Source organism: Rhamphochromis longiceps, linkage group LG16, assembly GCF_057381845.1.
Source record: "Rhamphochromis longiceps isolate RC_006_pf linkage group LG16, R_longiceps_female_GT1.1, whole genome shotgun sequence".
NCBI classification, from domain to species: Eukaryota; Metazoa; Chordata; class Actinopteri; order Cichliformes; family Cichlidae; genus Rhamphochromis; species Rhamphochromis longiceps.
The window spans coordinates 39,957,871-39,970,743 of NC_140572.1; the positions used below are offsets into that span (position 1 = coordinate 39,957,871).

Below are 12,873 nucleotides of genomic sequence, written 5' to 3' on the forward strand. Positions count from 1 at the left end.
AGCTCCGAGCTTTATGAACAGCCAGAACATTTGCAGTTATACCTTCAGGGAGTTCTCCTCTGCCCTTGACCTCAGTCCACTCAACAGTTTCTTCTGCAGGCTTTTTCTCTTCTGGTGAGGAAAAAAATGTAAACTCAGAAAAAGAACGACTGACACGTGAAAGCTGCTGCAGGTCGTCGAGTATCCAAAGCTGCTAAAAACACAACGAAACACGATAACAGGGGAAACAGGAAGACGGGTGTGGGCCGCACCGATGAGCAGTTCAGACAATAACACGTCCACAGCACGTTAACAGTCATTACACTTCATAAAGTGACCACGGAAAGATATTCGCCGTTAGACGTCAGATCAGTGAACAGTTTATGTTTGAGCAGACGACGATCAGGTCGTGAAACCTTTAAATATTTCAGATGAAACTCCACAATCCTGAAAATACTGTTAATTTATCAAAGTTCTGAATTTGAGGTGAGATAGTCCAATTTTAAGTTTAGCTTTACAAAAATCAGACTTACTGTTTATTTATTGAAAACCTCATTTTTATTTTTAAAATCTGAGCAGCGAAGTCTGAGAGGCAACCAAAACCATAATGAGAATATAATAAATCAGATTTTACAACAGGAATGTTGACATTTTTGTAATTCAGAAAACAACGTGATAAAAATCATAAGTATAGTCAGAAACTTGTAATTCTTTACTACAATAAAATAAAAGAACTGTACATCTTTAAACTGGCTGGATTTTAAATCTCGTCATATCAGGATTAATTTGAAAAGTGATTCTTAGACACTGACGTGACCGTCGTCTGCACAGCTCAGATAATGAAGCTGAATTATATTTGGGATATTATAACGGGTCGTGTACAGATGACGCTTAAAACAAGCACACAGTTACTCAGGATGAAGGTTAAAGGAGGAGGAAGAAGGTGATGAAGATGATGATGGTTATGATGATGATGGACTTGAGGGTGATGACGGTTAAAGAAAACGGTTTAATGCAGAAAGTTTCGTCACGCAAACTGTAGAGATTACGGCGGTTAGAGCTGATCTTGGGGAGTGGCGACTGCTGTACCTCTCACTTCTGTTCTCTCCTCAAAGTGATCAAACTCGGAGGAATCTTGTGGCAGAAAACAATCGTGTAAATGACAGAAACGAGCAGAGTCACTGAAATCCTGATCAGTTTGAACCAGACTCACCTCTGCACACGAGCATAGACGCTGCCTCTGACACACGAACGGCTGTGTCGGGGACATCTGAAGGTTCAGCCACAAACACTTTGATTACTATTATTATTACTATTATTATTGTTGTTTTTATGTTCTGACAGTAAAACTTAACACTTGTTCGGTATGACTGAAATCACAGTGACGTGTAAGATGATGCACTGAAACCCCACAGTCACAGTCACAGTGAAAGCCTTGTTGGCAGTGGTCGGCTGTACTGCGCAAACCAATGAGACGTCAAGGAGCCTCGCAAATAGATGAGCCGTGATTCTTGTGAAAATGGTGTCGGTGAAATGACCAGTGCGACCTCGACCGTGTTGTAAAATCGTAAACCTGTGTCTGAGTTTGCAGGTGAAGACGTGTTCAGGTTTACTGTCGTTTATTTGCTGCACTTTTTAAGATACTCACCCTGAGGAACCCTCCCTAACTCAATTTCTGTGAAAGGACAAAGTACAGAAGCGTTATTGTAGCTGCTGACATCACGCTGCTGTCAGTAATGTGTAAAAACGTACACACCTTTGCCTGACAGGTAAAGCTCGGCTGTGCTTCGAGCTTCTCCCAGTGGCTCCAGGCGAGCAATCACCGAGTACACGCCTGGTGGGGAAACATCACGGAGTTCAGGCCAAACTGTCCCTCAGACACTTACAGAAGAGATCGCGGTAAAGGCCGGTCACACCAGAGAGCCCAGCTAATCCTCTCTAAACGTCAGCACTGCAGTAATGTCCAGGTGAAGTTAAATTTGTTTCACAGAGCTAATCAAGGACAAGTCATATATGCTACACCACTGCTGGTACACAAATATGGTCGCTGGCTAGTTTTGTTATTCGACGGTATCCTGTTCGGTTCATTCAAAAAATAAAAATAAAAACTGATTACTGAGTAAAGCTCAAGGTTTAAGAAGCTAAATGAAAGTGCACGTGCTGCTCTGAACTCTGGCAGCGACTCGGCTGTAACACGACGGCGGGTCGATGAGCAGCAGGGTTCAGAGGATCCACTAAACGATGCTGGCGTGACCGCACCTTTACTCGGATTTCACATCTTTGCATTGAGTCTGTGCAGCTGTGGCAGAACGCTGCCAGGTTAGCAGACATGTCTTCTTTTGGTCCGATTAGTTTTTCATGTACCAAAAATCATTTTACAGGGGATCTAGCCCCCTCCTAAAAATTCTCAATTATTTCTTACTTTATCATCAGTTTATCTTCTGTCCGCTTAAAAATAATTTCAGATGTTTTACGTTTTTACTGCCCCTCTCCCTAAAAGCATTCATATGATTGTTGGGTTTTTCTGTCTACTTTACGATATAAAGCGCCTTCAGGTCACTGTTGTTGTGTTTTGGTGCTGTATAAATAAAACTGATAAAATACCAAAAGGTGCTGGAAACAGTAAGAACTTTGTGTTTACTATGAATCTCTGGAACAGCAGAAAACGCCCCCTTCAAGCGCCCAGTAACATCTTTTTAGCTTAGAGATATTCAGCTGCTGTTTGTCGTGTGAGTTAGTAAAAGTTTCAGCTAAACCGGCTAAATGCATTCAATGACATGAATAGAATACTTTTATTTTTTAATACTTTTATTGTGCACCATTAAAACCAGATGTTAATCTATAAGATGATGCATACTACTCAAACAGCTAAACTTCGGTCTAGTTATTAGAAAAGTGTCTCCGGAGGAAACAGTAACTTGGCCGTGTAACAAACCTTCGTCCTCTGCAGTTACGTTGTGGATTGTCATAAAGTGCCGTCGGCTTTCAGTCCTGAAGTTATATTTTGGGCTTTCTTTAAGCTCCCACGAGTCTTTGTACCACGTGACGGTAGCGTTGTCGAAGGACAACTCGCACTCGAAGGTGGCAGAGTGGCGTTCGTTGACCTCGATGCTTCGGATGCTTTTAGTGAACTGAATTTGATTGACTAGAACCAGACAATAAGAGTGAGCCTCCGAAATATGCATTTTAAATGTGAAGATCTGATGTCACAGTTAAGTGTTAAGACTCCTCTTTGGACTAAAATCAGATTCAGTATAAAAGACACAGAAACAAACACACAATCAAAGGTAGAGGAGAACCTTCAGGTTCAAAGAGGTCAGTCTGAGTCGTGTTAGTTTGGACTCATCCTTCTTACCTGTCTTACGAGCGGCTCCTGATAATAAAATGGAAGAGCTGGATGTGAGGACGTGTTACAGACACACAGAGACAGACATCGGGACTCTTACCTGTGACCGTCAGTTTGGCGTTGGAGATGTGAGGACCGCACACCACGCGGTAGTTGCCCTGATCTTTGACCTGGCAGTTCTTGATTTTCAGATAATGGCGGTCCCCCACGCTGCTGATGTCGTACTTTTCGCTGTTGTCCAGTTTCTGGGTGCCTTTGTACCAGGTGAGCGTGATCTCTGGGTAGTTGATCTTAATCTGGCACTCAAAGGTGGCGCTCTGGTTCTCCGTGATGGTTTGGTCAGTGATGTCCTCCATCACAGAGACGGGCTGAGCAAGAAAAACCCGTTTCATCAACGTCTGAAGTTGTGTATTGTCAAATCATTGATTATCTGTATTATATACTGAAACACGATGTGTTTCTTTTTTAATGGCCTCATAATCAGATGGTACTTTTACCTCCATGCTGACGCGTCCCTCTAGCTGCTCGATGAGTCGGGCCATGTCCTCTTCTTCGACTCGTGCCCCACGCTCGACCTCCTGCAGCAGGACAGAGGCGAGTCTGTGAGAGTCGCTTCAGTGAACGTTTTCCATGTTTCCATGGTATTCATTCGTGCTTTTTTTATTATTATTATTAATTTGTTTAACTTTGCATTATTCTGTTCTTGGCTCTTTGGTCAGCACTTGCTGTTTTAAAGCTTTACAGATAAAGTTGGCTTGGTAGCAAAAATATGGAGAGATCATGTTCGCCATGTCCAAATTTCTCTCTGGAAAGGAGAAGTGTATGTAAAATGCCTGTTTTTCTGCCTTATTTGTCTGCATCAACTATGTTCAGCTGCTCTCAACTCAAACTAAGAAGCCCCAAAGTATAAGCCCGTGTTTATAAGATTGAAAGCTGCAGTCAGCTGAGACTGAAGAAGTCACCTGTGACGAAACGTTTCTCCCACAAAATGCTACGTCCAGGTGAACACAATCAACTTTTGGAGAAGCCCAAAGTAGGTTTTAGTTTAAATATGGGACCAAATACTCACACTAAGAAGCTGCTGGTAGTGAGTCTTTGCAGACTAAAGTTGGTAAAATGTTATCTGCTCCACAGCTAAGCCAAAATGTTGGAGACCCCAGAAGTGTGTTACCAGTCCAGAGACTTGAGGGCCATTTGGCCCTTTATTTGGTGGAATTTAGAGGTAAAGTTTTTGTCTCCATCCTTCCTGCTCACAGATTGTAAAGCTGAACCGTGATATTAATTCTGCTGCTTTCTCGCACAGCTATGTGGGACGATGTCCGGTCATCTGTGCTGACACTTTCTGTCTTACCGCTCTTCCAGTCTCCATCTCCTTCTCCTTCTTCAGGAACTCCACGGCCTGCAGGATGGCACGGTAGTCATGGATTCCATGTTCCCGCAGGATCCTCTCATAGTCTTTGGGGTCGTGACCTCTAAGCAGCTCTACAATGTTGACCTCTTCTTCTTTCTTGGGACTCTTCTGCTTGGAAGGAGTCCTGAAAATAGAAAATACACGATCAGATTTTTCTCTGCAGCAGATATCTCCCAGATGTTTGCTCTTCTGTTTCCTTTAGGCTTTGATAAAAGAGTCATTGCACAGAAAAGAATTTCACACTGCCACCATATCTTAATGCCTTACTTCTTGAGCCTCGTTCTTAAGTCTCCCACTTCTCCCATGTCCTCCTTTTTGGTCACCTCCATATCAGCGCCACTCTCAATTTCTCCATGTTTGTTGGTGGCAACACATCTGTAATGACCAGAATCAGACTTGGTCACTTCTCTGATCTGCAGTTTGGCATCCTGGCCCTTGTGCTCAATGGAGATTCGACCACCGGGGGTGATCTGTCTCCATTTGCCCTTCATCCACTTCACACTGGGGATTGGGTCACCTCCAATCTTGGCGATAAAGGTTGCAGTACCCTCTGCCAAAATCAGAAATACACAAAGTTAGTTCAAAATGGAAACCTCTAGAGATAATGAATGAAAGCAAAAAGAGCCTTGGCTCCTCGTGCTTACTCTCTGTGACAGAAACATTTTGGGGTTCCTCGATGAAGAACAGATTGTCGAGCCTTTTGACCGGGGCGGCTGCAGCCGGGGCAGCAGCCTCAGCGGGTGTGGCCTTGGCACCTTTATCTGAAAGGATTTGAAAGAGAGTTAAATGTTGTGAAACACATAACCAGCAGAAAGAAATAAACACTGCATTTCTCATAAAACTACTTTAAAAACAAAGTTTTGTAGTAATGTTGGTTTAGCGTCACTGCAGTAAACTTTTTCCACCGTGCAGTGGAGAGACAAGATGTGTTCATTACACAAAACTGGAACCACAGATTGATTACCTTTTACAGTGACTTTAGACTTGCAGAAGTCAGTGCCATTTGCATTGCTGGCCTTGCACAGGTAATCTCCAGCATCCGTCTTTGACACCTGGCTGATCTCCAGATTGGCCGTTCCACCAACAAATGAGATTTTGGTGTTTCCGCTGGACACGAGCTCTCTCCTGTCCTTCATCCACTGGATGGTTATTGGAGTAGAGCCGGTGACGTGGCACTGGAGGCTCAGCTTCTCCCCTTCACCCACAGTCACTGGTTCCAGAGGAACATCAAATTTGGGAGCCTGGCCAGTCTCTGGAGAAGTGGTGCAAAAACCGACAGGATGACTACAAATACTCACCTTTCAAACAGTGAACTGTTCAACTGAAGCTCATCCAAAATCTGGATGGATGCTAGCAAAACAAGTCACTGTATTTCATTCTGAAAACAGTCATAATTTTACCCAAATATAGTAAAATATTACCCAAACATTACTTTAATACAATGAAAGTGTCAGGTTTTAATCTTTAGTGCCATAAGAACATCCTGTAGAGTCACATCAGCTTTAGCTGCATGGATGAAAAGGATCAAACCCTAAATGACAGAGTCCTACCTGTTACTGTGAGAGAAACGTTACAAGAAGCTTTGCCAGCTTCATTGGAGGCCTCGCAGGTGTAAACACCACCGTCAGAGCCCGTGGAGCCTCTGACACACAGCACGGCCATGTTGTTTTTGAAGCTGATATCATATTTGTCCGAGGCGCGGATCTCACTGTTGTCCTTGTACCAGGAGACGGTCAGAGGTTGAGAGCCGGACACGCGGCCCTCGATCTTTACGGTCTTACCCACTGAATCCACCATGGACTCCGAAGGCTTCCTGGTGAAGTTTGGAGGAACTTTGCGCTCTGTTAGTGGGGAAGAAAATAAGAACGAAAATCATGCCATGCAGTGGCATTGGACGTTTGAGATTCCAATTTAAGAGTTCAGGCCACTGGGCCTTTACCACAGCTTCAGGAAAACAGTCTGGCACAGCACACGAGACAACATACAAACAACACAAAAGCAAAGAAATACTAAACATCAGAGATTCTGACCAAAAATCTCCTGTCTATGAAAAAGACCATTATCTGACCACTACAGCGTTGGTTTCAGGCATCTCTCAAAGCTTAGTAAATCCTTATTTCAAGACCTACAAAATGCAGAGCCAGCCACTGAAAACACCCTAAAATATCATCCTGGTTATTCCTGGCAAGCACAAGATCACAGGACGTCAAATTTATTTCCATAGCACTTTTAAAACAACAGCTGGTCACCAAAGTGCTGAACATCTAAAAGAAAAGTCAAATGGCATAAAAAGATGACGAAAGACAACAGAATTTAAGAAAGTAAATATAAATCGAGAAGATCTGAGTAAGAAATAGCACAAAAGTAATCAGAACTTATTCTGGTTTAAAAGAGAATAAGAGGGTTTTCAGGTGGGTTTTGAGAGTGTCTAATGTCCCACAGTTTAGGTGAAGCCACAGCCAAGGGCCAATCTCTGTGCTGCAATCTGAACCTCGGGAAATGTAGGTGCATTTGGTCCGCAGACCACAGGAAACAGCTACGTTCAACAGCATCAGTAATTAGAAGGATATCTGGGAATCAGACAAAGGAAACGTGTCGGTTCGTGCACCACCTTTTCTGACATGACTGGCATCTATGAATTATTCACTTACTCATGTTACATAAACATGGGAATTGTCCTCTGAGTGTTTCAAGTATATCTTCAGTCTCAACATCATGCCAGGCAAGCTGGTTCTGAGAAACAATGGTTTGGTTCACGCTTCCCCTGTTATGCTGCCATCTAATAATAATAGGTGATGGAGGTTATGAAATATTGGAGATAAACTAAGATCAGTTTTTAGACCTCGATGACTAAATACTGTGTTCCTAAACAACAGCGGGTCCCGGCTGCTCTTTTGCAGTACTTGTCTGAAAGGTGTATGTCTGTGAAGGTTCTCAGGCATCCAGGTCATCGTAGTCAAAGGAGCTTGGAAAGAAAAGCGTCTGGACTTCTTTAAGTTACTTGAAGACGTTTCACCTCTCATCCGAGAAGCTTCTTCAGTTCTAAGGTCAAATGGTGGAGAGTCCCAGATATAAACCTAGTGGGAGTTTCCCCCCACAGAGGGACAAAAGGACCCCCTGATGATCCTCTAATCGCCTGAGCCAAGGTGGTTTGAAAGAGGAGTGAAAGAAGCCATCTATGTCCACTGTGAGCGACCATCTTTGAACAGAGGCAGGGCTTACGACACCAACTCTCTGCCATCTATAATCCAGTTTTGAGATCCTTCCCAGACGCCTTAACGCCCACTCACATCCTGGGCCATCTGACCTCAGGAATTCGCATGATAAGGTGGGGCCAGATTTCACAATGAGCTCACCTGAAACTCTGGCTGATTGGGACCCACACCCAGTTTCACACCTTGGCTCAGGCGATTAGAGGATCATCAGGGGTCCTTTTGTCCCTCTGTGGGGGGAAACTCCCACTAGGTTTATATCTGGGACTCTTCACCATTTGACCTTAGAACTGAAGAAGCTTCTCGGATGAGAGGTGAAACGTCTTCAAGCAACTTAAAGAAGTCCAGACGCTTTTCTTTGCAAGCTCCTTTGACTGTCTGAAAGGTGGGAAACCTCTAAATATGAACCTGGATTAAAGCTTGCTGCTGACTTTTAAGATTCCTTGTAACTCAACAAAACAGCTCGAAAAATGTCTTTAAAATATTGACAGTCACACCAGGCTTCATTCATTCTTCATTAATGTAGAAAAATGAAGTAGTGAACGTGAGCATCACCTTTCACAGTCACGCTACAGCTGGTGGAGGCTGAACCAACCCGGTTCTCGGCCTTGCAGATATATTCACCGTGATCAGACTTGGTAGATTTGAACAGTTGCAAAGTGGCAACGCCATCTGCAAAGTCCATTGAGCAACTGTTGGACTTGCGCAGCTTTCCATCCTCTTTAAACCAGGTGACAGAGATCACAGGAGTTCCTGCAATCCTGCACTCTAAGGTCACCGCCTCACCCATAGTTACCTCCACTGGCTCCAGCTTGTCAACAAAGTATGGTGGTTCTAAAGTGAGACATCAGGGTGGTTTAGTTTAAGTACAGATGTGTAAACATACAAATGAAAAATGTGTTTAAAAAAATTTTCCTTTTTCTGTTTGTACACCCACTGGTACTGCTATAATTATGAGGTGGGAGTGTATGTCTTATATTGCTTTATGTTCTTTAAAAAGAAAACGGCATATTGTTCAATTTGTCTTTTGTAAAAGTCGATGCAAAAACTTTAATAAAAATATCGGGAAAAAAAAAATGGCCAAATTAATGAATGTATGGTCATAAGTCACCATAAGAAAAACAGAGGGATCCACATTTACATGCACAACCAATCATTTTACCTAGGATTGTAACTTGTGCTTCACATTTGTCACGTCCAGCTCCATTGTCTATCTCACAATAGTATCTACCAGCTGCCTCCATCCTTTCAGAGTTCAGAACCTCCAGGATGCAAGAGGTGTCTGTGGTGATCATATTGTGCAGATAAGAGGCTTGGATGAGTTTACCATCCTTTTCCCAGGTTACATTTACAGTTGGGGTTCCAGCATATGCGACCTCGAGCCTCAGAGGCTTGTTCTTTTCAATGGAAATGTCCCTCAGCCTCTTCACAAAGTGGACTGGCTCTGAGAGGGGTAAGTCCACCGTCAGTTAAATAAAAATCAGTGCATGAATTGTAAGACGGGCATATATAATGCTAACAAACCTTTTACAAACAGAAAAACTGAGCAGCTCTCCTTTCCTGCATCATTAACGATCTGGCAGGTGTACTCTCCTGCATGAGACTTTTCAACCTTATGAAGCACCAGCGTGGCGACGTCGTCCTTCAGGGAGATCTCGCAGCCTCTCCCGTGCTGCATTTCCTTGGCTCCCCTGAACCATTTGACCTTTATGGGAATGCTGCCTTTCACTTTAGCCAAGAAAGACACACTTTGGCCAGGCAACGTTTCTCGAGCCTCGGGCGTTTCAGAAAAAGATGGTGGTTCTGATTTCCAATAAAAAGATTCAAATAAAAAAGATTTGTTGTAACCAAACTTCTGATCCTGGCTGAGGAAACCATGTTTAAAATATTCTGGTCTCTGGATTACTGACCTGTCACATTCATTGAAGCACTTGTCTCACTGGCTCCTGCAGCGTTCACAGCTTTACATGTGTATTTGCCAGAATCTGACGTCTTAATCACTGGAATTCTCAGCGTGCGCACATTATCCATGCTGCTAATGTCATAGTTTGGCCCACTGTTTATCTCTTGGCCATTATGGAACCAGGAAGTTGTTAAAGGAGTAGAACCGGTAATCTTACACTCCATCTCACCAGGCTTACCCACAACAAGGTGGGTATCTCTCAGCTTCTTTATGAAACTCGGTGGAATCAACTTATCTATTGTAAAGAAACAATAACATGGAGAGCTGATTGCTTATAAAAAGAAGAAGACAAGAAGAAGACAAGCTCACAAATCGGCAGCGAACACAAAAAACACAAACCTGAGACTGTGAGCTTAATTTTGCAAGAGGATGTTCCAACGTGGTTCGTAACCTGTAGTGTGTATTCTCCGGCATCTGCTTTGTCAGCAGACAGAATCTTCAGGGTGGCAAGCTGCTTTTTGAAGCTCAGATGATACTTTGCATTAGCAGAGAGCTCTTTGTTGCCCTTGAACCATGTAGTTTTCAGTTCTGGTGAGCCACATACTGTTACCTCAAGAGATACAGTTTCTCCTGACTTCACATTCAACAGCTCCGGGCTTTCCACGATAGCAGCAGGTTCTAAAGATTATGCAAGAACGCATTAGGCTAAAGAAATCCTGGTAATTAATTGCAATGGTAATGCAATTAACTTTGGAGTTCTACAAACCTAGAACCGTCACTTGAGAGACCGACTCGACCGCTCCACAGTCGTTCCTCAGCTGGCAGGTGTATTTACCAGCTGTGGTTGAGTCAGCCTGGGGCACTACGAGAGCAACCACATTGTTTTCAAAGGTGATCCTCCTGTTGTCATCTTCTCTGAGAATATGATCTTTGTCCTGAACCCAAGACACAGTCAGTGGCTCCGAGCCGTGCACGGTAGCTGTCAGCGTCAGCTGCTGACCGAGTCTCACTGACCGATCGACCAGTTTCTCCACAAACACTGGTGGTTCTGAACAGTGATGGAAAGATCACAGATGAGGAGAGGTGATCGCACGTGGCCAAGCTTTGAGGAAATGACCACTAATATCACACTAACCTTTCAGAGTAATGACAGTCTGGCACGATTTACTTCCTACATTGTTCGACGCCCTGCACTCATAAAGCCCGGCGTCATCTTGCTCCAGCTTTATAATATGAAGTGTAGCAAAGCTGCCCACATTGACCATCTTGCATTTTCTATCCTCCTTTAGTGGCCTGTTGTCTTTGTACCAGTTAACCTGGAAGGGTGGGGTGCCAGACATCTCACAATGCAGACTAGCATCTTTGCCTTTTATGCCCTCCACAGGGCTTGGAGTTTTAACAAAGGAGGGGGACTCTAGAAAATACAATGAGATATATTAACAGATGAAGCATTCATGAAGACGTAACACGAAGCAAGCAGTTCATCCGGACAGTTTCAACCAATAGAAATACTGTGGAGGGTTAAACAGAAAAAGAAAAGCTCATGATGAGAGTCCTAATATTCATGATAGGAGAGTAGGTTACATCGTGTTCCCCAACATACTGGAAGACAAATTTGATTTTGAAGAAAAAAGACACGATTGCAGAAAGAAACAGCGAATCCAAGCTTCCAACACAGGGAATTATCCTTTTCCTCATGCAACATATGTTCAGAGGAGGCAAAATCCACAAGCCAAGTCTCCACTCAAAAGCTGACCTTGAACTGTGAGAACGCTGCTGCAGCTTGCACTGCCAGCATCATTATGAGCCTCACAAGAGTAAACTCCGTTATCGTCAAATGTTGCATTGGAGATCTGGAGGTATGCAGTTGAGTCAACACACATTGTTTTATAGTTGCCTCCATCAGTTATCTGTTGGTCATTTTTGTACCAGCATATTCTCAGAGACTGTACACTGGTGACCTTGCATTCAAAGCAGTGTCCCTCGTACTGTTTCACAGACGTAGCGGGAGGCAGTTTCAGGACAAACTGAGGTGGTTCTGCAAAGTAAGAAAAATATCAAGTTACTATCCTCAGCATAAAGTAGCACTTGAGCAGTAATGGCACGGATGGAGGATGCAGACACATGACTGGCTGCTGTGGCAGGGGACTCTGAAAATAACACAGATATTTCTGGAAGGCAATAAAGCAAAGAAAAGACACATGAAGACAGGGAAGAGCTGTGAAAAATGGAGAAAAAAGATGGAGTTAAATGCACGGCGATGATGGTGGACAAAAAAAGAATAGTCCAACCTTTCACCAGTAACTGTGCCGCACTTTTCGCCGTGCCTGCTTCGTTGCTAACTTGGCAGGAATAAATCCCAGACTGCAGAGTGCCCACTGAGCAGAGCTCTACAGAGGAGGAATATTTCTCCAGTCTAACTCTGCACGATGGCCCAGTGATGAGTTCGATGCCATCCTTGAACCATTTCACCATAAACGGAGACGTCCCTTCAAAGACACTTTTGAAGAATACGTCAGACTTGGGAATAACAGCCTGAGACTCAAGCTCATCTATGAATCTTGGCGGCACTAAAACCAACAGAGAAGAATGATGATGATATGTGACTAAGAGCCCGTGAGCTGATAAACCCATAAACTTTGAATGCTAACCTTTAGCTGTGAGGACTCCACTGCACACACAGCTGCCTGCTTTGTTGGTAACTTTGCAGGAGTACTCTCCTGTGTCAACACTCCCAGTAAGTTTTAACTCCAGCAAGACTCTATTTTCAGTGTGTACAAGTTTGTACTTGGAGCTCTCTGTAATCTTTTGTTTCCCTTTGCTCCATTCAACAGTCAGAGGAAGCGAACCGGTTACTCTGCACTCCATGGTCACCACTGAACCCATGATTCCTTGAATGTTTGTTAATTTCTTAATGAATGTGGGAGGAATCAACTCTTCTGTTTAAAATGATAGCAGAAGATAATTAATGTCAGAGAAAACCTTCAAATATCCGTGTCTTCTATTTGTACTGTGGTAAATA

At 43.5% G+C, this 12,873-nt stretch overlaps 2 protein-coding genes across 17 annotated transcripts in view; both read right to left on the bottom strand.

Annotated features, from left to right (window-relative positions):
* Nucleotides 1-12,873, bottom strand: part of LOC146651703 (titin-like) — a 175,950-nt gene that overhangs the window by 120,731 nt on the left and 42,346 nt on the right. For 14 of the 16 annotated variants that reach the window (XM_085384056.1, XM_085384059.1, XM_085384070.1 and 11 more), the window contains 8 exons: nt 6,287-6,577; nt 5,701-5,988; nt 5,381-5,497; nt 5,004-5,286; nt 4,677-4,860; nt 3,823-3,903; nt 3,426-3,693; nt 43-111 (listed from right to left, as the gene is read on the bottom strand). In XM_085384056.1, the coding sequence (XP_085240182.1) occupies nt 43-111; nt 3,426-3,693; nt 3,823-3,903; nt 4,677-4,860; nt 5,004-5,286; nt 5,381-5,497; nt 5,701-5,988; nt 6,287-6,577 (1,581 nt within the window). Of the gene's footprint in view, nt 1-42; nt 112-3,425; nt 3,694-3,822; nt 3,904-4,676; nt 4,861-5,003; nt 5,287-5,380; nt 5,498-5,700; nt 5,989-6,286; nt 6,578-8,503; nt 8,783-9,110; nt 9,393-9,472; nt 9,752-9,858; nt 10,147-10,250; nt 10,530-10,617; nt 10,900-10,986; nt 11,266-11,607; nt 11,890-12,142; nt 12,422-12,502; nt 12,791-12,873 lie in introns of all 16 variants that reach the window. The other 2 variants (XM_085384072.1, XM_085384069.1) reach the window with 2 other exon arrangements.
* Nucleotides 122-3,419, bottom strand: LOC146651704 (telokin-like). Its single transcript, XM_085384074.1, has 5 exons — nt 2,915-3,419; nt 1,736-1,813; nt 1,628-1,654; nt 1,193-1,249; nt 122-1,113 (listed from the first exon to the last, which is right to left on the bottom strand). Exons 1-5 carry the CDS (start codon nt 3,162-3,164, stop codon nt 1,034-1,036), a joined length of 492 nt encoding a protein of 163 aa, XP_085240200.1. The 5' UTR covers nt 3,165-3,419; the 3' UTR covers nt 122-1,033.

What these genes read in the sequence shown, in the direction of transcription:
- LOC146651704 (XM_085384074.1), bottom strand. Translation starts at nt 3,164, where the DNA reads ATGCATATTTCGGAGGCTCACTCTTATTGTCTGGTTCTAGTCAATCAA. An exon ending in GTTAGGGAGGGTTCCTCAGG is followed by an intron (nt 1,250 to 1,627) that starts GTGAGTATCTTA and finishes CTGAACCTTCAG; the next exon opens with ATGTCCCCGACACAGCCGTT. An exon ending in GTCTATGCTCGTGTGCAGAG is followed by an intron (nt 1,114 to 1,192) that starts GTGAGTCTGGTT and finishes TTCTGCCACAAG; the next exon opens with ATTCCTCCGAGTTTGATCAC.